At 42.1% G+C, this 25,595-nt stretch overlaps 2 protein-coding genes across 3 annotated transcripts in view; one reads left to right on the top strand and one right to left on the bottom strand.

The window, feature by feature from the left end:
- Positions 1 to 54: 54 nt before the first annotated feature.
- Positions 55 to 5,209, top strand: BBLN (bublin coiled coil protein). The gene is made up of 2 exons (XM_075185129.1): positions 55 to 156; positions 4,354 to 5,209. The coding sequence occupies exons 1-2, from the start codon at positions 99 to 101 to the stop codon at positions 4,533 to 4,535; spliced, it is 240 nt and encodes a 79-aa protein (XP_075041230.1). The 5' UTR covers positions 55 to 98; the 3' UTR covers positions 4,536 to 5,209.
- Positions 5,210 to 5,843: 634 nt separating this feature from the next.
- CIZ1 (CDKN1A interacting zinc finger protein 1) overlaps positions 5,844 to 25,595 on the bottom strand; it is a 30,517-nt gene continuing 10,765 nt past the window's right edge. Inside the window, exons 6-16 of one of the 2 annotated variants that reach the window (XM_075185122.1) lie at positions 21,328 to 21,394; positions 19,909 to 19,949; positions 19,054 to 19,112; positions 18,781 to 18,951; positions 17,665 to 17,798; positions 17,274 to 17,361; positions 16,485 to 16,598; positions 16,069 to 16,230; positions 14,094 to 14,160; positions 13,621 to 13,742; positions 5,844 to 10,001 (exon numbers count right to left, since the gene is read on the bottom strand). In XM_075185122.1, the coding sequence (XP_075041223.1) occupies positions 9,600 to 10,001; positions 13,621 to 13,742; positions 14,094 to 14,160; positions 16,069 to 16,230; positions 16,485 to 16,598; positions 17,274 to 17,361; positions 17,665 to 17,798; positions 18,781 to 18,951; positions 19,054 to 19,112; positions 19,909 to 19,949; positions 21,328 to 21,394 (1,427 nt within the window). In that variant the 3' untranslated portion in view covers positions 5,844 to 9,599. The remainder of the gene's footprint in view (positions 10,002 to 13,620; positions 13,743 to 14,093; positions 14,161 to 16,068; positions 16,231 to 16,484; positions 16,599 to 17,273; positions 17,362 to 17,664; positions 17,799 to 18,780; positions 18,952 to 19,053; positions 19,113 to 19,908; positions 19,950 to 21,327; positions 21,395 to 25,595) is intronic. The other variant, XM_075185123.1, reaches the window with a different exon arrangement.

Genomic DNA, 25,595 nt, shown 5'->3' with positions numbered 1-25,595 from the left:
CACTGCGTGCTGATAGGCTGAGAGCGCCGTGACGTCACCGCTGTCAGTGCTATATCATGGGAGAGTCACATGACCTGTAGTCACATGACGAAGGGACGATGTCAGGACCTAATGGAGATCCACAGTACCCTCTGGGCGAAGTGTCCGGGGAGGAAGGTACGTAATACAGTATACAGGATATATACAGTGATATTGCAGTGTAATATTATATATATATATATATATATATATATATATATATATATATACATACACACTACATTATATATACAGCAATATTGCAGTGTGATATATATATATATATATATATATATATATATATATATATATATATATACATACATACATACACTACAGTGTACATTAGTCAGTGATAATATCAGTGTTACATTACATGAACTAGTGTATGTGTATGTATATATATATATATAATATATATATATATATATATATATATATATATATATACATACATACACTACAGTGTACATTAGTCAGTGATAATATCAGTGTTACATTACATGAACTAGTGTATGTGTATGTATATATATATATATATATATATATATATATATATATATATATATATATATATATTTACAGTATACATTATATATACACACAGGGCTGGATTAACCCTAGGGCTAATAGGGCTACAGCCCAGGGGCCTCTTGCATCCAGGGGGCCCTTGAAAGTGCTCGGCAGCAGTATTGATCGGTCGGGAGTGGGGGCGCCCCCGGCGCGATCAATGCTGCTGAGCACTTTCACTGCGGTCCTTCCCCAGTGCGCTGTAGTCTCCTTACTGAGGAGATCTCGTGAGTCTCCTCCTCAGTAAAAAGCGTACAGCGTGCTGGGGAAGAACTGCAATGCCAGGAGAAGGAGGTAAGTGCTTTGGGGGCGGCTCGGCTCACAGGGAGGGGGCGCGGCTTGGATCACGGGGGGGGGGCCTCCATTCTCTTAATCCGGCCCTGTATGTACAGTGACATTACTGTGTGTATATATGTGTGTGTATAATATATATATATATATATATATATATATATATATATAATGATATCAGTGTTACAGTGTACATTATGTACAGTAATATGATCACTGTCACAGTGTACATTGTATGCAGCAGTAACATCAGTGGTACAATGTGCATTATATTATATCATTATACATGAGACAATGTCAGGACCCAGTGGGGAGTCACAGTTCCCCCCGGACACCTTAGGAAGGTTTATAATACAGTGTAAAAGGGGAAATATATATATATATATATATATATATATATATATATATATATATATATATATATATATTACAGTGTACATTATTTTCAGTGATGTTACCGGTTTTACAATGTACATTACATTCAGTCATTCAATCGGTGTTACATTACATGAACTATTGTTGCACTGTGGAGTGAAGATAATTTGATAGCATTCTGCTCAGTGCTTCCTAAGTGAATGCATCATCATGTAACTGGAGTCTGTGAATTATAACTACAACTCAGGTAGAGTCTAATAGATTGATTCCAATATTATGCAAGCACCCACTTCTACTTTATATTATGGAAAATAGATTGTGGCCATGTATAAAATAATAATATTGAAAAAATATTAGCAATTTGTGTACCAATCTGTAGTAAAAACTCTTGTTGCACCTAAAAAAAACTTGTCAACCCATGTTTTCGGTCTTGACTCATTGGTTAAAGCTGAAGTAAAGTTACTATTTAACATAATAAATATATGTACATATCAAAAGGTATGTATTACTGAGCCGTGTTAGGAGGTGCTTCACTTACTAAAGCAGACAGTGACTTAGCAATGCAGTGTGGATTGATTGATATATCCACAGAGGTAAGGCCAGTTATGCTTCTTGACCTTTATCAGAACCCAAGATTTCTCGGATCTAAGATATGAGACATAAATGGCAAGTTCACCTTTGCTGTAATTTCTATGTAGATATTTAGCTTTGAGTATAATTCTATAGCATCTTTCGCTGTACCCTTAAGTAGGCCAGGCCATGATTTTTACCTAAGCACCTCTGCCCCTAACTAGTACAACTATGAGTGTCTGGAGATGTTATCACTCTTGCAGACATAATTCGGGATCTTTTATGCCTCGGCAGATTGGATAAGTGACATCTCACAGCAGCTTGTCTGATGGGGACATCCTGACACCATGTTCAGCTATGAGCAATTTCAAAATTCCTTATACAGTTTAGTGGGTAAGATGGATCCCCGCTGTTTATAGTATAGGGGACTTGCATATACACTTAACATTAAGTGGAGTTCCCCTTTAAATGGTTGTTTAAATTGGACATGCTCCAACTTTAATATATCAGGCATGTAGAGTATGTGAGAAACAAGCAGTATCCATATTAAATACAAAGAGAGAATCTTTCAGTAACTATTTCTTTGCTATGACCTCTGTTCAAAATACAGGCTATGTAAGGCACTGTTTATTGTTAAACATCCCTGGCTGTAGAATTTAGGTGGCCTCTGGTTATAGCCGGAATCGGCTGCTCACTAAACTTTATTTGTATGTGATTAGTAAGACAGGATCGGCCTAGGGAAAATGTCTAATGACAGCACCAGTGTTGGGACAATGCGATAACATTTGGAGGTGCTTTCTGTACTTAGAGGTCACAGTTTGGGGAAAATGTATCCTCTGTCTTTGTATTGCATTTTAATCTTCATACAAAGGCAGAGTCTCTACATGAACAAATAAGAAAAAGCACTACCCCTTAGTGTTGCCCACTGACCTAGTAGCCAAGTCTTGTTTTAGGATTAGGCTGGGTACACACTACAGGTTTTTCACGCGAGTATCGAGCCAATCACACAATAAACAACTGTTTAGCCTGATATCACATTAGTGTGTACGCTCCAACGATGAATGGTTATCATTCTAAATCACATCATATCGTTTTATTTGATTTTTATAATCGGACTAAAGATCTTCTTCCATGATGGAAGGACGTCGTTCCAATTCTGCAGTGTGTACGCACTCAGGACCGACAGTGTCCATAGATCTCTATGTAGTGTGCAGAGACACAATCTTTCAGCCATTGGTTATGTCGAATCTAAATCAGATTGTTCACCTGTAAGTGTCAGTTTATCAGTTATGAGCTCATCAGCTGGAGAGAATTAAATACACTGCATGGTTTGCGTGTACAATTAGCTCTGCTTTATTAGTTACAAGTCCATGTCTATATAGCAAAAATCATGTATTACCGAAAACTACACCCCAAAAGGTTTTAACCTCTCATGCTCCCTTTACACAGATGTTACTATATTCTCTCATTATCACACAGGAATACTCCCCAGGGGGGGTTGGCTTGTCTCCTGTCTGCTATGTCCAAGGTTATAAGCATAGCCTTGCAAATAAAGAATTACTCCTACAAAACAGGTGTACCTAATCTGTCTTTAAGCTATAACAGAACAAAATGGCTATAAGGCAACAAGATGACGTAAGCTTAGCAAAATCACATTTCTCAGTTATAATAGATGAAAAGCACAGATCTGAAGGTAAATCTTGTAAAACGTGTACACATGAATCCATGTGCAGATTGGGACTTTCAGTCGTTGGTAAGATCGTTAATAATGATGCATCGGAAGAAATTTTCTGTAGTGTGTACTCAGCCTTACTTAGACCAAGACACAATTTCAGCAAGGAAATTAAAGCCTTATTGAAACATGTTTCATCTCACATTTACTTTCTGGTCTCCGCTCCTTAAAGAACATATTGAAAGTATACGTAAGCTTGTTCTCCAGTTGCCTGTGGATGTCCTGTTGACTGTCGCTGTTTCGGCAGACCTTAAAACGCTACAAATCCCCATCATGTTTACTTAATTTGATTATAACGTACTTACTGCTTTTTATTAAATATTCCTAACTTGTAAAATCCAAAAAAATAAGGGTGGATGTCAAGAATTGTATTTAATTTTGCTGATGGTTGGTAAGGAGAAATGGGACACATTTTTAAACCATGGGGCTGTCCCTGGAAATTAGGGACAGTTGACAACTATGTATTTAAAAGTTATGACTATGCGGACAGAGATTTGTGCCCAGTTCACTTTGAAAACGTGTGTTCTGTATTTAGTGAGTTTTGTTCCTATGCTTCAACTTCTGCGTTTACCAACTTGAAACGCACTTTTTATAATGAAGCAATGAACTGTATAATAATACCTTGTCTAGTGTTCTTTGTATTGTTTTAAAAATAAATAAATAAATGCTTTCCACCTAATTTCAGACGTCCGTCGGGGTCTCATGATGAGCGAGTGTCGATGGCAGCAAGAAAGCTTGCTTTGCATAGCAGAAGCACGGAGGCTGATGTATTTAATGTTGTTTTCTTGATTCCCCAGATTATGCAGCTTTGGACTGTATGTTGGACCAGATTAATTATTGCCTGGATCACCTAGAGGAGAAAAATGATCTTTTGCACGCACAACTTCAGGACCTTTTAGAAACCAATCGTCAGGCCCGACGTGAATTCCAAGAGCAGATGAATGGAAGCGGCAACACAGCGAAATCTGCAGGGTCATAATGACTTACCCAGCTGGCCCTCCATTGCTCCCTCCCCCAACGTTCCTTTCAGTGACACACAACTTTACAATACCAGCATCCTCTAACCCTTTAAGATGACCTTGATGTCTGAGTTAGCTTTTGGTGAATGTTTTTGCAAAAGTCTTTCGTATTTAAATGAATTTGTAACAAATACACTCATTTGAACTTTGTCGAAGCAATGTTTAAAAAACAAAAATTGTAATTGTTAGCTCTACAGTGGAAGTGTCTGAGCAATAACATACAAACGTAATGTATATTGAATGTGTTTAAGCAGACGGATGCCGGTATGGGATAAATAATCCAGATTCTGATTGGTTTCTCACCTTCCATGCTGTTTAGAATATCAGTTCATCTGCACAAGCCCTTAGAGGTCATACTAACTTACCACGTTATATTTCACATTTCAATTATTTTTAGGTAGTCAAGTGTCAAGGGCTACATCAAAATTATGTGATAAACAATATGCTTCTGTATTTCACCCACGTAAATGATGTTCTAGGTACAGAATGTATGTATTCTATCAGTTGCATCATTGTCTCCTGTAGATAAGTAAACAATAAATAAATTGTTAATGTTATTGTTTTAGGTGTCTATGCACAGGAATATTACCCGTATTTATAAACAAGCTACATGTATATTTTTCACCAATACAAAGTGTGGTTTGTATAATTTTTTGGAAAAATATACAGAAGTTTCATATTGCATTATTTCACTATATAAAATATAGTCAAAGGGGCAAGAGCACTCTAGGGGCTAGATTTACCAAACCGCCGGTTTGAAAAAGTGGAGATGTTGCCTATAGCAACCAATCAGATTCAAGTTATCGTTTATTTAGTACATTCTACAAAATGACAGCTAGAATCTGATTGGTTGCTATAGGCAACATCTCCACTTTTTCAAACCTGCAGTTTAGTAAATATATCCCTAGGAAACACTATCACAGGTAGATGAAAGTGTGGAAACCTATCCCCTGTATCGTATTAGTGACCTTGGTTTCTTTGGAAGCAGGAAATTGCTCTTGCAGGAATGGAGGTACAGCCCCTTTAATCACTAGAATCTGGTGCCTTAAGTGAGCTTTCAGGGTTGCTTCTGGTAACCCTGCTTTAGACCAGAAATTCCCAAAACAGAGGAAAATATGGTTCAATAATTTAGTAAATTCATTTACAGCAAATGTATGCAGGGGCTATGGCATTTCACCAGTTCTGGAGCTAGGGATCTTGAAGTCCTCTGTTTCGATCATTAAAATTATATATATATATATGTTCAACTCAGACAACAACACTCTCGGTTCACTACAATTTCATATTTATTATCCTAAAAAATGTTTAAAAATTACATTTAATTGCATTAAAAGTTGTACAAGAGTAGGTCTCTCAGTTTAGCAGAAAGAAATGGAAGTGAAACCATATGTATTGCTTTTCTAGAAACCCACAAAGTAGGTCAGTACAAAAGTCACAACTCTTAGGGGGAAATTCACTTAGCCGTGAGGTGCCTCCAGAACAGTTCTCGGGGACACTGCACCTCAGCGTTCTTTCTGAAATCAACGCTCATCTTTCCTCACGTCCCATAGAGAACGAGCTGCGATTCTGTAGCGTATCGGCTGGCAATAAGCGCAGCCGGACATTGAGACTATGTTGGGCGGCACCTTGCGGGTAATAGAATTCCCCCATTATGGTGTACTTGTCATGTTGCCGTGTCTCATTCTTGTGATTTCCTAGGGAGTTACAAGTCTGCATTCTGACACATACTAGTTCACCACATAACATGGCTGCCCCCTACTAAGCTGTTTAACTATAATACCCAGCATGCCCCTGACAGCCACTGGGGAGAGATAGGGTGCCTCTCTGTATATCAAGCTCAGCCTATACTGTACGCAGAACCTATGACTAATTATTATATTCCCAGACCACAGGATATTGGACAAAAAAATGGAAACATTTGGGTAAATGAGGGACACCAAGCATATTGAAAGCAAGTGCTTCAAGCACTGGTGCGGCTCTTGAGTTATCTAAGCAAATAACATCCAACGGAATGTTCGGGGTCTTGTATAAAAATTCTTCCCTTACATGGTTGCCTATAAATATGGGTAGCATAGCTACAGTGAGACCTCAGTGACTCTGAAAGAGGGGCAATCGCTGGGCACATGTGGCTGGTCTTCAGTGACAGACAGCTGAACTTGTAAGTATTTTACAAGAAACAATGTCCAAGGTGATGTCAGTACAGAACTCTTAAGGAGATCATCACTGGCAAAACGACAACAGTTGGCGGAATCACATACTCCAGATTTATGATATCCGTGCCTCAATACTGCAAAATTTCAGAGAGAGAAGTCATATGGTCAGATGTTCTGGGCACCAACCTAAAGAACTCCAAGCTTGTTCCCAACACATGAAGGGTTCTATTTGGTCTGGAATGGTTGGGGACAGTTATTCTCTTCCAAGACAAGATCAAGACCAGGCATCGAGAAAAAGGGTCTTTCATGCCCCCTGCACATTGTGATCCGCTACCCTATAAAATCACTTTATATGGGCGTTTCCATCTTTTTTTTGTCCACTATCTGTACTATTATAGGCAGAGACCTTCTAGAGGACACTGTGTGCATCATATACCATCATTACAGAGATGCCGCTGAACTGTAATATTACAACACAACATTTTGACATATTCAGCTGGTTAAAACATAGGAACTGCCACAGCAAGAAGATTCCTCATCTAAATGCCTGGATCTTTACAGCTAACAATAACGCATATTCTTTTGGAATGTTGACTCATAGAAAATAAAATAAAAAAAAGGTCGTTGTCTGGGAGTGCAGCATTTTTATACTTCTATCATAAAATGACTGCACACATTTGTCAATAATTTTTTAGTAATGTGTTGAAGCTTCACAAAGTCTACAAAAGCGACAGCCCTCCAAATCGTTTATGCATTACATTATTTGGTAGGGGTCTGGTTGAAGACGTATTCTTAATGATTACCAAACATGTACAGCATTAGTCTTCCAAAAGGAAATGTACTGTTGTGGTGGCAGGATTTCTCTTTAATCCTCATTCCCAGCATGGATTCAGTATAATTGCAATTCCCAATATGGCGGCCTCCCATATGCTTACAGAAGACAAAACAAATTATGTACAAATAGGGTGGTGCCTTTCTTCGTTGCAAGAGAAGTACAAATTGTGGACATGAATATATTTCAAAACGTGTATTACAGAGATAAAATATATAGCTGAAATAAGAGGCTGGACATAATTAGGTCTATTATCTCTTCCAGACAGTTGTTGAAAGCAGCCATCTTTAAATATCTACTGACAATACATGGCCAAAAGTATGTGAACACCCTTTCAAATTACTGTGATTGGCCATATCAGCCACACCCATGGCCAATTGGTGCATCCAATCAAGCATACAGCCATGGAATCTCCATAGTCCTAGACATTAGCAGTAGAATGGGTCATACTGAAAAGCTCAACTTTCAACATAGCATCGTCATAGGATGCCACCTTTCCAACAGGACACAAATCGCCAAGTTTCTGGAGTAACGTCTAGGAGCAACAACTGCTCAGCTGCAACGTGCATTAAAGTAGTTGCAACACTCAGAACTGAGTTTTAAACTGCATTTAGAACAACGTCAGCACAAGAAGTGTCCGTCAAGAGCTTTAAGGATTGGGTTTCCATGGCCAACTAGCCGCACACAGTGCACTGGAAAAAAGTTTTCAGAAGTGAAGAATTACAATACATCATCTGGCAGTCTGAAGCACAAACCAGAGTTTGTGGTTGCCAGGACAAAAGCGTTCCAAAACGCAGTCAAAGACAATGAAGGTGTGAAGTCAATGGTCAGAGAACCCAAAGTGGATGGAGGGGTGCAGTGTAGCTGGTGAGCAAAGACCAAGGTGGTCTGGCTAGAACAGGGGGAGGGGAGTTTCAGCCAGATGGAGAGAAGATGGGATTTTCTAAACTATACAATACGGAAATACTATAAAACATAATCAGTAATTAAATCTAATTATAAAAAAATTGAAATGAAATTGGTAAGCTATTAATTTAATTTTGGTGGGAATGCTAATAAATTTAATGTCGGGCTTGGGGGGGAAGGGGGGGAGGATCGTACATCTGTTTGCTCAATGTGAATGCAAATTTAATGTCAGGGGTTGTGGCTGGAAATAGATCTACATAATAGAATACTATTCATTTAGACCGTTGGGGCGGCTTGGGGGTGAAGGAAGGCTGGATATTAAATTTAAAAAAATGAATAATTTATTAATGTCCAGCTGGTTGGAGCAAGGCTTTGCTTTCCAGGAGGTGAATAATAACTCTCTCAAACAGGGACCCAACATTCCAGGATACGGCCAAGCAGCAACTGAGATAAGACAACAGCAGCGACAGGTAGTTAAGGCTGTAAAAACAGGTAGAAGAGCGCAGCACAGGGACAGAGCTGTCTTGCTCTTTTAAAGGGCTAAGCATGTCTCCACCATGGGACGACTACATGTCCTCCGACATTGCGATGTCGAGAGACAGCATCTACTCCCACCAAGCCGTTTGGGAGCGCCAGTGTTCTCTTTTTTTCCAGGGCTCTAAATGGTCTAGTTACAGCTCTGTTTGGATGCGATGTTCAGGTGTCCACATACTTTTGGCCATGTAGTGTAGGTGGGGGAGCTTCTCTATCATCAAGACTCACAATGTCATGGGTAAGAGCTCTGTGTAGCTTGACAGATTCACAAAGTGGGACATGAGCAACGGTGCCCTATATCACAACTATTCTGGCCTATTTCTAGGAAAAAAAGCGGTCTCTCTTATTACTGGTCATAAAGCAGGGCGAAAATAAGCTTTCCACTACATCTTTGTTAAAAAAGGAAAGTTTGATAAACAAGGTAAAACTAAACTGTGAATTCTAGTCATATATAAAAAGGTAATTTTGAGCATAACCCTTCTGTAACTACGTGTCTGCTGTATCTCCCAGTGAATGGAGCACCCCAATTCAGGGAGTGTTGATAACATTTCCCCTTAAAAAAATCATGGGTAAACATTACACAGAGAGAGTTTCTATATCTATCTGACTTTGTGGCGAGTGGAGCGCCTGCAAGGTGATAGTGTTTCGTCATCATACGGCGGTTCCTCTTTCATCGCTGCCTGTTCTTGCACCAAATTTCCTTCCTTTTGGTCAATCAGCACTTCAGGCTCCAGGAGGAAGCCTGAATCTTCCTCACTTGTAATCACATTATCAAAGGTTGCAATGGGATCTCCGCCACCACCGGTACTGCAACCAAACTCATTGGATACTGGAAGAGTTCCTTTCACATGGAGTCCAGTTACCAGCTTTGGTGGTTTGGTGCCATCGCCTTCCAAACCAACAATCCCGCCTTTCCCCTCGGCTTCTTTTCCTGTCTTCTGCAGTTCCTGGGTAGAAAGGTCAGCCTGCAGCGGCACACGATTCTTCACTGCTTTGCATCTCTGCAAACAAAGTTGGACAAGGATTTAAATTCCCAACATATGAGCTGTAAAGACAAAGGAGCCCAGCTGAATCGGTTACAACTGGTGTCATTATATATATATATATATATATATATATATATATATATATATATATATATATATAATGAGGGCAGTTCTCTTGACATCACCCAATCAGCAAAAGGCTGGTTCTTTACCTTATTAAAACACAGTGGGGGACATTGATGCTGCATAGAAAAGGGGGTGGTAATATCAAACCGATGTTTGCATTCATTTTATAACCTCTAGTAGAAGACTAGAAGACTTACAGAATGTTTGATGGACAACAACAACTTTTCTATTTGCACCTGTTATAAAAGGTCACCCATTATATATTACACATATTTGTCCTACAGCAATGGTCAGTGGGTTTAAGCTCCAGGCAACAAAGGTAGAACACTAAGGGCTAGATTTACTAAGTAGCGGGTTTGAAAAAGTGGGGATGTTGCCTATAGCAACCAATCAGATTCTAGCTTTCATTTATTTAGTACCTTCTACAAAATGACAGCTAGAATCTGATTGGTTGCTATAGGCAACATCCCCACTTTTTCAAACCTGCAGCTTAGTAAATCTAGCCCTAAGAATCCATCTCCTCCTCTGCCAGTTTAATGCTGCCTACTGCTCTGTAGGGCCTGAACATCAGGAGGTTGCGGATTTGTTTTTTCATATGTTTTCAAGACCGCTCTCTTCCTATTCTATGCTCCACCGTGTTTTTCTGATAAGCTGTTTTCATGGTTGCTTTTAACCCCTGGGTATGGCGAGCATCCCCAACACAGGTACTGGGAGATTAGACTGTAAGTGAACATTTACAGTGCATCCGGAAAGTTTCACCTCAACATTCTACACACAATACCCAACAACAACAACGTGAAAAAAGTTTGAGATTTTTGCAAATGTATTAAAAATAAAGAAACTAAGAAATGACATGTACATAAGTATTCACAGCCTTTGCTCAATACTTTGTTGATTCACCTTTGGCAGCAATTACAGCGTCAAGTCTTTTTGAATGTGATGCCACAAGCTTGGCACACCTATCTTTGGGCAGTTTCGCCCATTCCTCTTTGCAGCACCTCTCAAGCTCCATAAGGTTGGATGGGAAGCGTCAGTACACAGCCATTTTCAGATCTCTCCAGAGATGTTCAATTGGATTCAAGTCTGGGATCTGGCTGGGACACTCAAGGACATTCACAGAGTTGTCCTGATGCCACTCCTTTGATATCTTGGCTGTGTGCTTAGGGTCGTTGTCCTGCTGAAAGATGAACCTTTGCCCCAGTCTGAGGTCAAGAGCGCTATGGAGCAGGTGTTCATCCAGGATGTCTCTGTACATTGCTGCATTCACCTTTCCCTCTATCCTGACTAGTCTCCCAGTTCCTGCCGCTGAAACACATCCCCACAGCATGACGCTGCCACCACCATGCTTCACTGTAGGGATGGTATTGGCTTGGTGATGAGCGGTGCCTGGTTTCCTCCAAACATGATGCCTGGCATTCACGCCAAAGAGTTCAATCTTTGTCTCATCAGACCAGAGAATTATGTTTCTCATGGTCTCAAGAGTCCTTCAGGTGCATTTTGGCAAACTTCAGGCGGCCTGCCATGTGCTTTTTACTAAGGAGTGGCTTCCGTCTGGCCACTCTACCATACAGGCCTGAATGGTGGATTGCTGCAGAAGATGGTTGTCCTTCTGAAAGGTTCTCCTCTCTTCACAGAGGAATACTGTAGCTCTGACAGAGTGACCATCGAGTTCTTGGTCACCTCCCCAACTAGGGTCCTTCTCCCCCGATCACTCAGTTTAGACGGCCGGCCAGCTCTAGGAAGAGTCCTGAAGTTCTTACATTTACGGATGATGCAGGCCACTGTGCTCATTGGGACCTTCTAAGAAGCAGATATTTTTCTTTACCCTTCCCCAGATTTGTGCCTCGAGACAATCCTGTCTCGGAGGTCTACAGACAATTCCTTTGACTTCATGCTTGGTTTGTGCTCTGACAAGTGTGGGACCTTATATAGACAGGTGTGTGCCTTTGCAAATCATGTCCAATCAACTGCATTTACCACAGGTGGACTCCAATTAAGCTGTAGGAAGATCTCAAGAATGATCAGTGGAAACAGGATGCACCTGAGCTCAATTATGAGCTTCATGGCAAAGGCTGTGAATACTTATGTACATGTGATTTCTTAGCTTTTTATTTTTAATAAATTTGCAAAATTCTCAAAAAAAACTTTTTCGGTCATTATGGGGTATTGTGTGTAGAATTTTGAGGGGGAAAAAGGGAATTTATTCCATTTTGGAATAAGGCTACAATATAACAAAATGTGGAAAAAGTGAAGCGCTGTGAATACTTTTCGGTTGCCCTGTATGACTGTGGACGCTAATAAAGATGTCTTTGACAGAGTTTTAGGCTGTGTACACACTACAGATTTGTCAACCGATTATGGAGCCAGTCACACGATAAATGACCGTTCGGCCCGATATCGCAGTATTGTGTACGCTCCAACGATGAACGATTATCGTTCCAAAGCACATTGTATCGTTTAATTTGATTTTATAAACGGACTAAAAATCTCACTCAACAATGGAACGATGTCGTTCCAATCCTGCAGTGTGTACGCGCTCAGGACCGGCAGTGTCCATAGATCTCTATGGAGTTTACAGAGTCACCATCTTTTCAGCCAATGGTTATGACAGATGAAGAGCACAGATCTGAAGGTAAATCTTATAAAACGTGTACAGTGTGTACACATGAATCGGCTGCTGATCTGAACTGTCAGTCGTTGGTAAAATCGTTACCAATATTGCATCTGGAGAAGCTTTCTGTAGTGTGTACCCAGCCTTACTTGAGCGTTTCTATAGCTTCTATGTCACGCCTGTTAGACAAACATACGTAGGAGTTCTTACGAAGAGCGTATAACCTCACTTGCTGCACACGCTTTAATTTTTTTGTTTTAGAACATTTTCATTTCTGTACAAGTTACATTATTATACAATGGAGACAAACATTACAATCCAATCGATTCGGAATTACTCATTTTAATTTAGATCGTAAGTAAATATAAACAAATGATTGCTTCACACACATTATATGTTCCAGTGCATGTGCAATAATGGAAAGTTGTGTGATCATTAGACTTTAACAATACAATTACACACGTCTCGATGTGATCACTTTCTGATGAACATTTTCCATCTAATCCGATTGGATTATTAATCAAGTTGCCCATCTATATTTATTGTGTTGGATAGACAGTCACCGGTAGACAGCGATTCTTTAACAATTCAACAAACGATTGCATTGTAATGAGTGTGCCCAGTTTTACACCTGGATATTCGATATTTGGTTTGTTTTATCTCATCCTACTTGCTTTGTGGGACACATTTATTCAAGGAGCAGATGTTGAATGCTGTAGGATGGTAGGGAGAGAAGCATATGATCAGAAAACTCAGTGGTATGGTATATAGAAACACGGTGATCTAAAATAACAGCTATGGAAAAATGGATAGAATGGTCAAATGACAGCAAAAATCAGAGAGTGAGTATGTGACACAAAACAGAAGCCAGGCCATGCAACAGGAGAAGGGTCTAACCTGGACGTTCTGAAAATGCACCAGGGACTTGCAGTGTGTGAGCCGGGCAGCAGAGTCACTAGGATAGAATTTGTGACACAGCCTGCAGAGATAACCCGCGACGGGGACCATATAATCCAGGCCTGTGAAACGGGAGGGCAAATCACAGAATGGATATCAAAAGGGAAACACGAAATAAAGAACAGAGAAGAGAGCGTGTTAAAGGAAACAGAGGGAGGACATGAAGGGGATGGATGGATGTTTCACAGATGACAAACAAGGCACAGGACTAAAAGCAGACTCCTACAGCCAAAGTGATAGAGGATAGTTCCAGCTGGAAACAAACAAACAAAAAGGAGAAGCAGAAGGTTGAAAGCGATGCTGATGGCGTAGACTTCCCCTGACTAAGGTGCTTCAGCTGACCCATCAAACCTGGAATAACTGCAGTCAAGTATAAGGCGGGTACACGCACACGAGTGGCCCACGGTACTCACCATAGGCTGTGTCCGGGTTGTATTCTTCCCCTGGTTCGCCATCAGCAAAACTGTCCTCTCCTTGAACCTGCACAAAATCAAGTTTGCAGACCAGCTCATATTTGTTTAGAAAGGAAAATGGCCTAGTGAAACAAAACCCCAAGAAGGATCCAGCATGTCTTCTAGAGCAGAACAACTGCTGGGGCTTGGGTTGGCAAAACAATAGTTTAAATTATCAAGTCTGTACAGATGGTGTGAAGACATAAAGCTGGAATCTGGAAGCCTCAACTTAAGAAAAATGTTTTTTGACTACTGAGTATATAACAAGGGTCAATAAAAGGTTTCTTGGGATTAGAGGAAGTAAGAAGGTAAAGGGTTCAACTTCCCACAGTGCGTCAGAAGAGGTATAACTCAGGGACCTTGCCCGGTCAGCTGCCCACAGTGCGTCAGAAGAGGGAGAAGCCGGGGTCCATGCCCTGTCAGATGCCCACAGTGCGTCAGAAGAGGTAGAGCCCAGTACCCATGCCCAGTCAGCTGCCCACAGTGCGTCAGAAGAGGTAGAGCACAGTACCCATGCCTAGTCAGCTGCCCACAGTGCTTCAGAAGAGGTAGAGCCTAGTACCCATGCCCACTCAGCTGCCCACAGTGAGTCAGAAGAAATAGAGCCTAGTACCCATGCCCACTCAGCTGCCCACAGTGAGTCAGAAGAGGTAGAGCCCAGTATCCATGCCCAGTCAGCTGCCCACAGTGCGTCAGAAGAGGTAGAGCCCAGTACCCATGCCCAGTCAGCTGCCCACAGTGCGTCAGAAGAGGTAGAGCCCAGTACCCATGCCCTGTCAGATGCACACAATGTGTCAGAAGAGGTAGAGCCCAGTACCCATGCCCAGTCAGCTGCCCACGGTGTGTCAGAAGAGGCAGAGCCCAGTACCCATGCCCTGTCAGATGCCCACAGTGTGTCAGAAGTGGTAGAGCCCAGTACCCATGCCCAGTCAGCTGCCCACAGTGCATCAGGAGAGGTAGAGCCCAGTACCCATGCCCAGGCAGCTGCCCACAGTGCGTCAGGAGAGGTAGAGCCCAGTACCCATGCCCAGGCAGCTGCCCACAGTGCGTCAGAAGAGGTAGAGCCCAGTACCCATGCCCAGGCAGCTGCCCACAGTGCATCAGGAGAGGTAGAGCCCAGTACCCATGCCCAGTCAGCTGCCCACAGTGCGTCAGAAGAGGTAGAGCCCAGTACCCATGCCTAGTCAGCTGCCCACAGTGCGTCAGAAGAGGTAGAGCCCAGTACCCATGCCTAGTCAGCTGCCCACAGTGCGTCAGAAGAGGTAGAGCCCAGTACCCATGCCCTGTCAGCTGCCCACAGTGCATCAGGAGAGGTAGAGCCCAGTACCCATGCCCAGACAGCTGCCCACAGTGCGTCAGAAGAGGTAGAGCCCAGTACCCATGCCCTGTCAGCTGCCAACAGTGCGTCAGAAGAGGTAGAGCCCAGTACCCATGCCCAGTCAGCTGCCCACAGTGCATCTGAGAAGACATCTGTGCAGTCAGCTAATCACTGATAGTATCAGTAGCTGGAACGGCAAATATTTCCTACATCAATATATTCATAATGCGTCTTTTTACAGGCAAATACTAATTAAAGAATATAAAACATAAAATAAGAGAGGATGTTTACTATTACTTAAAGTCTAACAGTTTCATTAATTTATATGCAAAGCTTTGAAGAACAGTTGGGGGGACATGGAAACTGTACATGGGAAAACTGCAGTGTTGTCCATACCATTCAATCAGATTGTAGCTGACAGTTTTATAGCCCTGCTTAGATAATGAAAGCGATCATCTTATTGGCTGCCACGGACCACACTACAGTGCACCAGTTGTCATAAATATCTCCAAGTGTGTTGGTGAAATGTATGCTAAATTCTAGTCTGTTGCATATGAATACCTCAAAGACCCATTTAATAAATTAACTCTTTAGGAGATTGTTTTTGGATTTTTTTACCGGCAGACATTCGGTGTCCTCAGAAATGTCATCTGCGCTGACGCCCTCTTCTTCCTCTTCGTCGTCATCATCGTCCTCTTCCTCAAAACAGCCCACAGCGTCCACTGTGATCAGCTCCTCCGACTCCTCCGGGCTCCAGGGTTCCTTCTCACGAAGCCTGACCTATAGTGGGGTCACAAGAGAGTCAGTAACTGTCCTGGGCAGAGTGATAGTTACATTGCAGACAAATTAAAAAAGTCAGTCACAGAGGGCAGGACTTTTGCTAAAAAGTTTGGCACATTCTAGCAATTATAAACTTTAGAAGCAAGGAGAAGGCAAACAATTGCTAAGTAAACACCTTTACATAGACTAATGGATATCTTGCCACGACGGAAGTATCACAGATTTCAGCCCAGTTCCAATGCTGCCCATCTTACCTCCTGTGACTTCTGCTTGTGCTCCGGAGACTTCATGTGCTCCACAAACTTCCGAGGGGTCTTGAAGTGACGGCTGCAGACTGTACAGAAGGGTCTGAGGGAGCGCTTTGCCATCTGAAAGCAGAGAGGCGGTCAGCATGGATCGCTCTTACGTGTTACAATACCAGGCTTGATGGCGGCGTAACAGCAATATTATCACAACTAGAACTATCTACACCAGTGTTGGCTAACCTGTGACACTCCAGGTGTTGTGATACTACAAGTCCCAGCATGCTTTGCCAATATATAGCAGTTTATTGCTGGAAGGGTACGCTGGGACTTGTAGTTTCACAACACCTGGAGTGTCACAGGTTAGCCAACACTCATCTACACAATAAGTTATTACATGATATGCCTGATGTAGAATGTTTAACGTATCCAAAAGGTCAGCCCATTGACCTGTATATAAGACATTCAAATTCCACAATGTCATGCAGGAAGGGTCTTTGCTCTTAATACATACTATGATATACCAACAGTCACCATATCATTTTATCCCCCTCCCTAGGTTGCCAATGACTACAGCGTATCTATTCTTACCACACCCTGGTCTCCAATCCTCACTTATCATAACATAAAGTGATCACTGGCAGCAGAATTATAGAGATGGACGACAAGAGACTGAGAGGAGGGGGTTTGATGGTATTGAGGGTCCTAACACTGACAACCCCTATAGGCATTCTTACATTTATTCTATAACAATTAAACTAAACATTTCACCAGCCACTGTCATAAAACTAAACTACGAACCTTATGTTCCTGAGTCCGGCGATGTTTGATGAGGTCACAGCTGAAGTGAACCTGACAGACATTGCACCACCTCAATTGCTTCTTTTTACTGCATGTAGAACAGAAGAGTTTAGCAGAAAATAAGGTTTCCTAATCGAGATCATAAAACCTGTTATAGCCCAAGTGTGAAGCATTGGTGCCGATTGTGCTTCCATTCCTGGCGGATGTTTGGCAGTGCAGTCTGGTAAAACCAACACAACCTGTAATTCATGAACTACAACACTCTGACCGACCCTGGCCATCTAAGGAATCCTGGCTAATATCCACCAACACAGAACGGCTCATGTTAAACTGAAACAGGGAATACTGGTGCTATCCCCCAACCTTCAGCTATATATATTGGCTTCCTTACCCATCTCTGAACCCCATGCCACCCTGGCTGTCCTTTGCAGTGGGCAGAAGGGTGATCAGACAGGCATTACTGAGATGTTGGATCTCCTGGATCTTCTGCTGGTGCTGAGCATTCATCAGATGAGACTGGAAATTCTGTAACACAAGATTGCACTGGTCAGCGCTACATCCCATCGATTGCATTGGGTGACCCTACGTCAGGTTAATAAGCATTTTCCTTTCCCTGGGCATACACCTTGCTGTCACTATATGGCAATGCATTTTGATAGGCCCAGTTCCCTTACTTTACAACACAAAATGTTACGGTCAGTACTATACAGTTGTGTTGTGTGTTCCTGCAAGACTTCAGTATATTAGTTAATGTATGAGTAATAAAAACAAAGACACTATACATAATCTACAGAACTAGATAAGGACAAAAGCTATTTTATATCAGTGTACAGATGGTTTTTCTTAGTCCACAAAATGAAAAATTTGTTTATTTCCACAAGTGCTAACCACTGAGCACGGTGGCTCAGTGGTTAGGTAGGTTAATTACCTGCTGACAAAAGTATCCCTAGTCTGTGTATGTGTGTGGGTTAGGGTATTTAGGCTAAGTTCCAATGGGAGCTCCTCTAATGGGAATGACAAATATTTTCTGTACAGCGCTGCGGACTTGGTGTCGCTATATAAATGGTGATGATGATTTTTAGGCTCTCCTCTTTTTACATTGCCCTGGATTTTACACAAGCTTTCTCTAGTCTTTTGAAAAAAGGGTTTGACACAGAGGTGTAATAAGAAAAGCTACGGAATATTCACAGGTGTTTACTGCCGCAATGTTTAAGTATTAAACGTAATTGTTCGTTAGAAAGTTGTCGTCTTTTTTTTTTTTTCTACCAGTGTGACCTCTGAAGGCTACAGGGACACAGACACTGGAGTCGGAAGGAGCAAGAAATACTTCTACACGCTTCCATAAGACAATACACACAGACTAACTTCAGCTTTATGTTTCTCTATTTATTAGCTGCGATTTGGTTTATTAGTTCAAATGGTTTTAAAAATACAATGTCTTGGAGAACTGGACGTCATTAAACCACAGGTCACAGAGTTTATTGCGATACATAGACGTGCTGGATACCTGCAGACTGTGGTAGCTGGTTTTACAGATGTAACAGCAGAACCTGGGGCTGCTGTGTGCAGAGCCGCCGGCTGTGCCGCTTTTCTCGGCGCAGGCGGGCTGCAGAGCGGTGGTGCGACTCTCACTCCTGCGCTGGATGGTCACTTTCAATGCACGCCCACCACCTATCCCCTACCGAGAGAGGGATGACAATGTATCAGCCAACACAGGAAACGGAAGGGGCACATACATTAGAGAGAACATCTTTCCCTTCACTACCAGACTCATACCAACCTCGGGAGACTGCGACTCCACGCTGCGCTCCTCAGCAACATCTGCATCTTCCGTTGCCCCTGTAATAATTAACCCAGGAAAAAATAAGAACCTGAACCATTAAATCTAATAACTGTATTCGCTCCAGGGGGTAAATGTTTCAAGCTGAGAGTGTCCGGTGGAGATATTGCCTATAGCAACCAATCACATCTAGCTGTCATTTTGTAGAATGTACTAAGTTAATGACAGCTAGAATCTGATTGGTTGCTATAGGCAACATCTCCACTTTTTCAAACCCGCCGGAAGCTCACAGTTTGATACATTTACTCCCAGGAGTGCACATGTGTGATTAATTCATGTAAATAGGGAATAAGCTTTTAGTGCCCTAGAGGACTATAGAAAAATTATGAATTGTAGCAAGATCTGCATTAATCATGGTGAAACAGATACTGTGTCCATCACATGAATAAATAAAGAAGGCCTTTAGAAAACGGATCTGTAGTATGTGTGGTTAGGAGTGTAACTTTCTGCCCACATCCTGCTATTGCCAATTTCAGTCTATACAAATAGCTTTGTTCGCACCTATGGGCAAAATTAAGTACACATTGAGAGCACCCATCTCCTACAGACAGCTGAGGCAGCCATTTTGTGGGCGGGGTCAATATTCACAACAAGGCAGCCCCATCAGCTCACTAGGAACTCCTGCCTTGTGGATACCTGCCCATGCATTGACTTGTGAATACCTGTCCAGACAACGGCTGCCTCCACTACGCCCATGTGACAGATGCACTACAAGGACTACTTAAACATCTGTTGGGAAATTTAAGGGATAGTCTCTAAAAGCGGACAGAAATGACAGTGCAGTCCTCCGCTTACCTTCTGCAGTGTAGCCGGCTTCATCGCTAAGAGATTCTGAGCTGTCGAGAGATCAGACACACACTGATTAGTCATATTATTGGGAAAACGTCTGCACAATCTGCCGATATATCTTGTGACGACTCTAATTTTCAATACACTCAATGGTTATCTAGTATAAACTGAAGGTACAACGTGCCTTCTGTGTCCTATACGTACATTTTGGACATTACTATTTAAAGGGGGTTTTCCACAATTTGTTTTAATGTAATTACGTGTGCATTCTTTGCTGCATGTCTTAGTATATATATTGCTTTAATGTTATCTGACTTCCTTCCATGCAGTTATATCATTAGGCAGAGCGATTTGTTTTCATTGCCCTGAAATAGCGCCCAGCTGGACACAGTAGGTTCAGATAGCCCAGGGCAACACAAACAACTCTGTCTAATAATATATTAAGACATGGCTGGAAGCGACATAGAAATAACTGAAGTATCTTGTAGAACTTGCAAAGCCATGTATAAGTCAATAGTTGATAATAAACGCGTCATCAAAAAGGCGAAAACCCCTTCAGGATTATAGGACTTATTATTCTCTATCCTCACCAAGTTCTTTCTATGTTCTTGCTAATGCAGTTTATATGCACACAGACGGCAAATTCATCAATAATTCTGTTTCATAAACAATACGTATTCAATTAGGTTTCTGGTCCGCGGTAATGCGCCGGAACAGGCAGCAAAGGAAAGCCACGTTACCGCAATAATGTGGATTTTCGTGCGCACCCCATAGGATTGCAAAGGAAAATCTGCGTTATTGTGGTACTGTATTACCGTCAATACTGCACACTTTTCACGGTAATGCGCGTTACCACGGACCGGAAACCTAATTGAATACCCCCCTAAATGTTACATCTAGAATAACTTAGATACCGTATAATAAATTATCTCCCCCACCAACACTTTGACCGTATAACATATAGCTGCACAGTTCCACCTCTCTGTCTCCCTCTATATTTTTAGGTTTTGTTTTTTTAAATTCATGCAACATAAAACAAATGTCCTACATCCTTTATCATGGTAATACTAGAAAACGTCAACGACAATCTGGTTGCTACGCTACAGTGGTGCACTTAGCAGCATTGCACGAATGAAGCCACTAAATATTTTACACAGTAAGAATATCATCCAAGACAGAGTGTTTACAAGTATTAGAGACAGACATTGAGACTGGATATGGAAACAGCTTTCGAAGGTGCAGTCATGCATTACATAACAAACAGAGATAGATTAATATTTGGGGAGTGATAGAATAGGAGAGGAATAGAGACATGCAAACAACAACCAATCAAAAGCTCTAGACAACACATAAAATGACCATGTGACAATGAATAGCGGATGTGTGGGGAGGTGAGTGCAGCTTTGTTAGCTCATTCACAGTTACCTCCTTGCTCTCTTCGCTGAAGGCTCAAGGGGGTCGGTAATGCTGCATTCAGTTAGGTTTTCGGTGTCTGTAATGACAAGTTTTTGAAAGCAAACAGGGATCAAGAGCCGAAGGGAGAGAATTAGCCACCATAATGCACACAATCCTGGCTTCTCATCTTAAAAGACCAGCAACATCCCAAAATAATGTTTTTCCTTTAACAGTAAAGATAAGATGGACTGAATCTATAACAGCACGCACAAACAGTAACATAGGATGCTGGATAGGCATTTATCCTCCAACAAATTATATGTGTAACCAGGGAGCGCTCCTGCAGCCGAATTAAATATTCTGGTTGTGGAGGGGTCCAGTGTTTTGTCCACCACAAGTGTGCGGCCGCCAATCTTTAAATGTGCTCCAGCACTGGGAGGGTCAATACCTGGCACTAGGCGCTGCATGTGTTAAATAATTATTTTAAAAAAAAGGTATACAATAAGAACAAATGTATTTTATAAGTGCGCTGCGGCGCCGGAAAAGTAATACTAGCGCCGCAACATTCAGCTGGCCGGTGCTGTGCAAATGAAGAATGTATTTTTAATGAATGAGTGTATTTAACGTATGGGCACTGCAGAGCCGGTAAGTAACCAGTGCACAGTGCTGGGAGTGTAAATGTATTTATTCATGTATTGATTTATGAGCCAATATAAATAAAGTCCCATGCTAATACAGGCCTTTTCCTCTTTGAGTGACCAACACATATTTTAGCTTGAATGCCCAGAAGGGGGTCATTAGCCTTTCATCCTGTGTCATAAGAGAGATAGGAAACATCTGAATAATGTAACAGCAAGAAATTTTGTTAAGTTTAAAGTTTGTTAAACCCAAGTTTAGAGAATATATTACATCCTAATGTTAAACAATGTATGTAATAGTGGATGTAATATCTCAGACTTTGTGGTGCCAGCTAGGATCGGGGGCTGAGTTACCTCCTGCTAACATGTGTGTCAGAAACAGTATATAAGAGCTATATTTTGTATATATCATCTGCACTCCTGGATGATCACACTAGCACCTCCAACTAGTGTGTAAAGGTCTTTGTCAGGACCTTTGAGCAACAAACATCACTGTTTGAAGATTCTGCCTGACGCCTATTGCCTGCTGTATCCTGTGACCAACAGAGAAGAGCTTACACATTCAGTTCCCAGCTGTTCTGTGTTGCATCCAGTGTCTCTGTGTCAACGCTCTGCCAGCTACCCAGTCGCTCTGATTCATAGTAAGTCGTCAGGAGGTACCAGGCAACCCACAGCAAAAAGGCGCTATATCAGCTACCCAGAAGTAAACGGTTCTAGGTGCCATGAAGGAGCCTAGTGGTGACAGTAATGTTCTCCTACAACTACCGCGCAGTCGGCGAGTGTCTGGCGACAGGTGACACCAGTAGGAACAGTCAGCAACAGTCTATTACTGACGGTGAGAAAGAAACTCAGATAACCTGTGTAAGAAGAACATCCCTTTATCTTCTTCCCACAACAGACCAGGTGACGAAGTAAGCCCACCCTGTCATACTTTTATTTTACAAATTTGCTCAGTCAAGAATAGTTTTACAGACACAGTCCTGCATTCCCATCAACAAGTATTTTTGGGCGTTACTTCACCTTTAAGTTAAGACACTGATAAAACCGAAAAAACTGGATTAGAGGTCTTCCTATAAGCATTAGAGATACATGATGAAGTGTGTCGATGCAGGGAGGAGTGTGACAGACTCTAAACTGTTCTGATTTACAGAGTTATTTCCTTCCTGCATCTGCTGACTATGACGACGACCAAAGGTTCAATATGACAGATGGGTTTTTTTCTCCAACCTATATGATTATTCTGCACTTATTTCTCACTGAAGTACACAACATCTTAATAAAGGTTATATAGTAAAATTGCTGAAATATGCACTAAAATAATTCGCATTAAAATTGCAATTTAAAAATACAGGTGTTCAGCAGAATACTAAAGAGAAAAGTATTATTACAAAAATCCCAGAAGAAAAACAAAGGAATTAAAACAGAAAAAAAAAAACGCAAACATCATCTTCAGACATACTACTATACATCAACAGGGTCCAGATATGGCGGACAGATGATTCAATCATATTTATGTATTTCAATTTGAGTAATGGAACCTGCATGTGTAACTCTTATTACATATGTTACATTATTACACAACCAGCTGGACACTTGGTAAAATGGCTGCATGGAGCACCCCAACCCCCCCCCCCCCACCTACCCTCGCAGCTCCAAGTACAGGGAGGAGCATATTAGTAACATTTTACAGTGGGTGGTAATGGAGCTTTAATACTTTTCTTCTTTGCAGCTGAAAATTTTACTTACCGTAAAATCCGTCTCTCTTAGTCCATTGGGGGACACTGAGACACATTGGGGGTATAGTAGGTGGTCCTGGAGCCAGGAGCACTTTAAACTAAAAGTGTTGGGAGGATAGCTCCACCACTACTATGCTCAACCTATAGGAACTATCCTTCAGATTTTTTAATAACAAAGCCCAAAAGAGAGGGCCTAACAGGGTCAAGAAGAAGACCCAAAACAGAAAGTGTGGGAGCGCAGTGCCCCCAATGGACTAAGAGAAATGGATTTTACGGTGAGTAACAAATTTTCTAATTTCTGTGTCGCCCTATGATGCGTCGCCCACGAAGCACCGACAGCCCTGGTCGAATGAGCTGTTAAGCCCAATGGCACCGGCCGAGCCGACTGAACGTAAGCCAACCGAATAATGGAAGCAATCCATTGTGCAAGCGATGTCTAGAAGCCGTCCAACCACTCATGTGTATCATACAGCACAGACAGATCAGTAGTCTTTCAAATCGCAGCGGTAAGATCCACATAACACCTAAGAGTCAGGACCACATCCAAAAGCCACACGAACAGATCCGAAGACTGCAGACGTGGAGAAAAGGTCGGAACCACAATCTCCTGGTTTAAAGTAGTAAACCAAGAGAACGCTTTAGAGAGAAAAGAGGGTTTAGTGCAAAGCACTGCACGGTACAGATGAAACACCAAAAACTGGGGATACAGCACAAAGCCCCCAACTCTAATACCCAACACTCTGATGAGACAGTGAGTAAAAACGCCACCTTCAGGTAAATTAACAGAGGTCTTCAGACTCCAATGGTTCAAAAGGCTCTCTGGTAAGGGCCCGGAGTATCAGATTAAGGTTCCAAAGTTCAACGGGGTGCACAAAAGGGGGTTGAGCATGAAGAACCCCCTGCGGGAAGGTCTGGACTTCCGACATACTTGCCAACTTGCGCTGGAAAAAGATGGACCAAGCTGAAACCTGCATCTTTAAGGAAGATAAGTGGAGACCTTAGTCAAGACCCGCCTGAAGGAAGGAGAGGAAACAAAAAAGGTTAAAGCAAGAGGGGTGAAAACTCTGAACATCGCACCAGAAAACATACACTTTCCACACCTGATGATAATTGGCCACAGAAGAGGTTTCCTGGCCTTTATAATAGTCTGAATAACCGATGGAGAGAAAACCTGAGACGAAAGAACCATGGCCTCAGTAGCTGCACCGTCAAAGCCAGATGACGCAACGAGTGGCAACTTCTAAAAGGGCTTTGCACGAGAAGGTCCGGATGAAGAGGCAACCTGATGGGTGGACCTACATCCATTCCCAGGATGTCTGAGTACCATGCATGACGGAACCAGTTTGGAGCTACCAAGATGGCTGGTACCCTCTCACTCTTGAGCACCCATGGGAATTGTCGAAAACAAGTAGACTAGACGAAACTGCTATAGAATCAATATGACATCAATGTACCCCATGGCGGGATCCCAGGATTTTATGCAGAAGAGAGGAACCTTGAAGCTCAGACAGGACCCCATGAGATCGAAATCTGGCTGACCCCAACGTGCACCAAAGGGGCGAACACGTCCTTGTGAAGACACCATTCTCCCAGATGGACTTTGTTGATACTGAGGTAATCAGCCTCCCAGATTTCCATACCTTGGATGAAGAAAGCGGATATCAACGGAATTTGACGTTCTGTCCAGGACATGATCCTCAATGTCTCCTTCATGGTCAGTGCGCTGCAGGTGCCCGCATGATAGTTCAGGTAGGCCATTGCCAACGCGTTGTCCAACTAGACCTTGAGCAGCCCCTGAGCCAGGGACACCTCCCGCCTCGTCAGGAGAGATTATGCCTTGGACAAGACAAAGCGAACATTGTCTTCTGGAAGAAACAACCGCTGACACCTGGTGTCGAAATTTGGGCCCAGAAAATGCATCCTC

Source organism: Mixophyes fleayi, chromosome 9 (genome assembly GCF_038048845.1).
Source record: "Mixophyes fleayi isolate aMixFle1 chromosome 9, aMixFle1.hap1, whole genome shotgun sequence".
Lineage (NCBI taxonomy): Eukaryota > Metazoa > Chordata > Amphibia > Anura > Limnodynastidae > Mixophyes > Mixophyes fleayi.
This window is presented reverse-complemented; position numbering and strand designations above follow the sequence as displayed.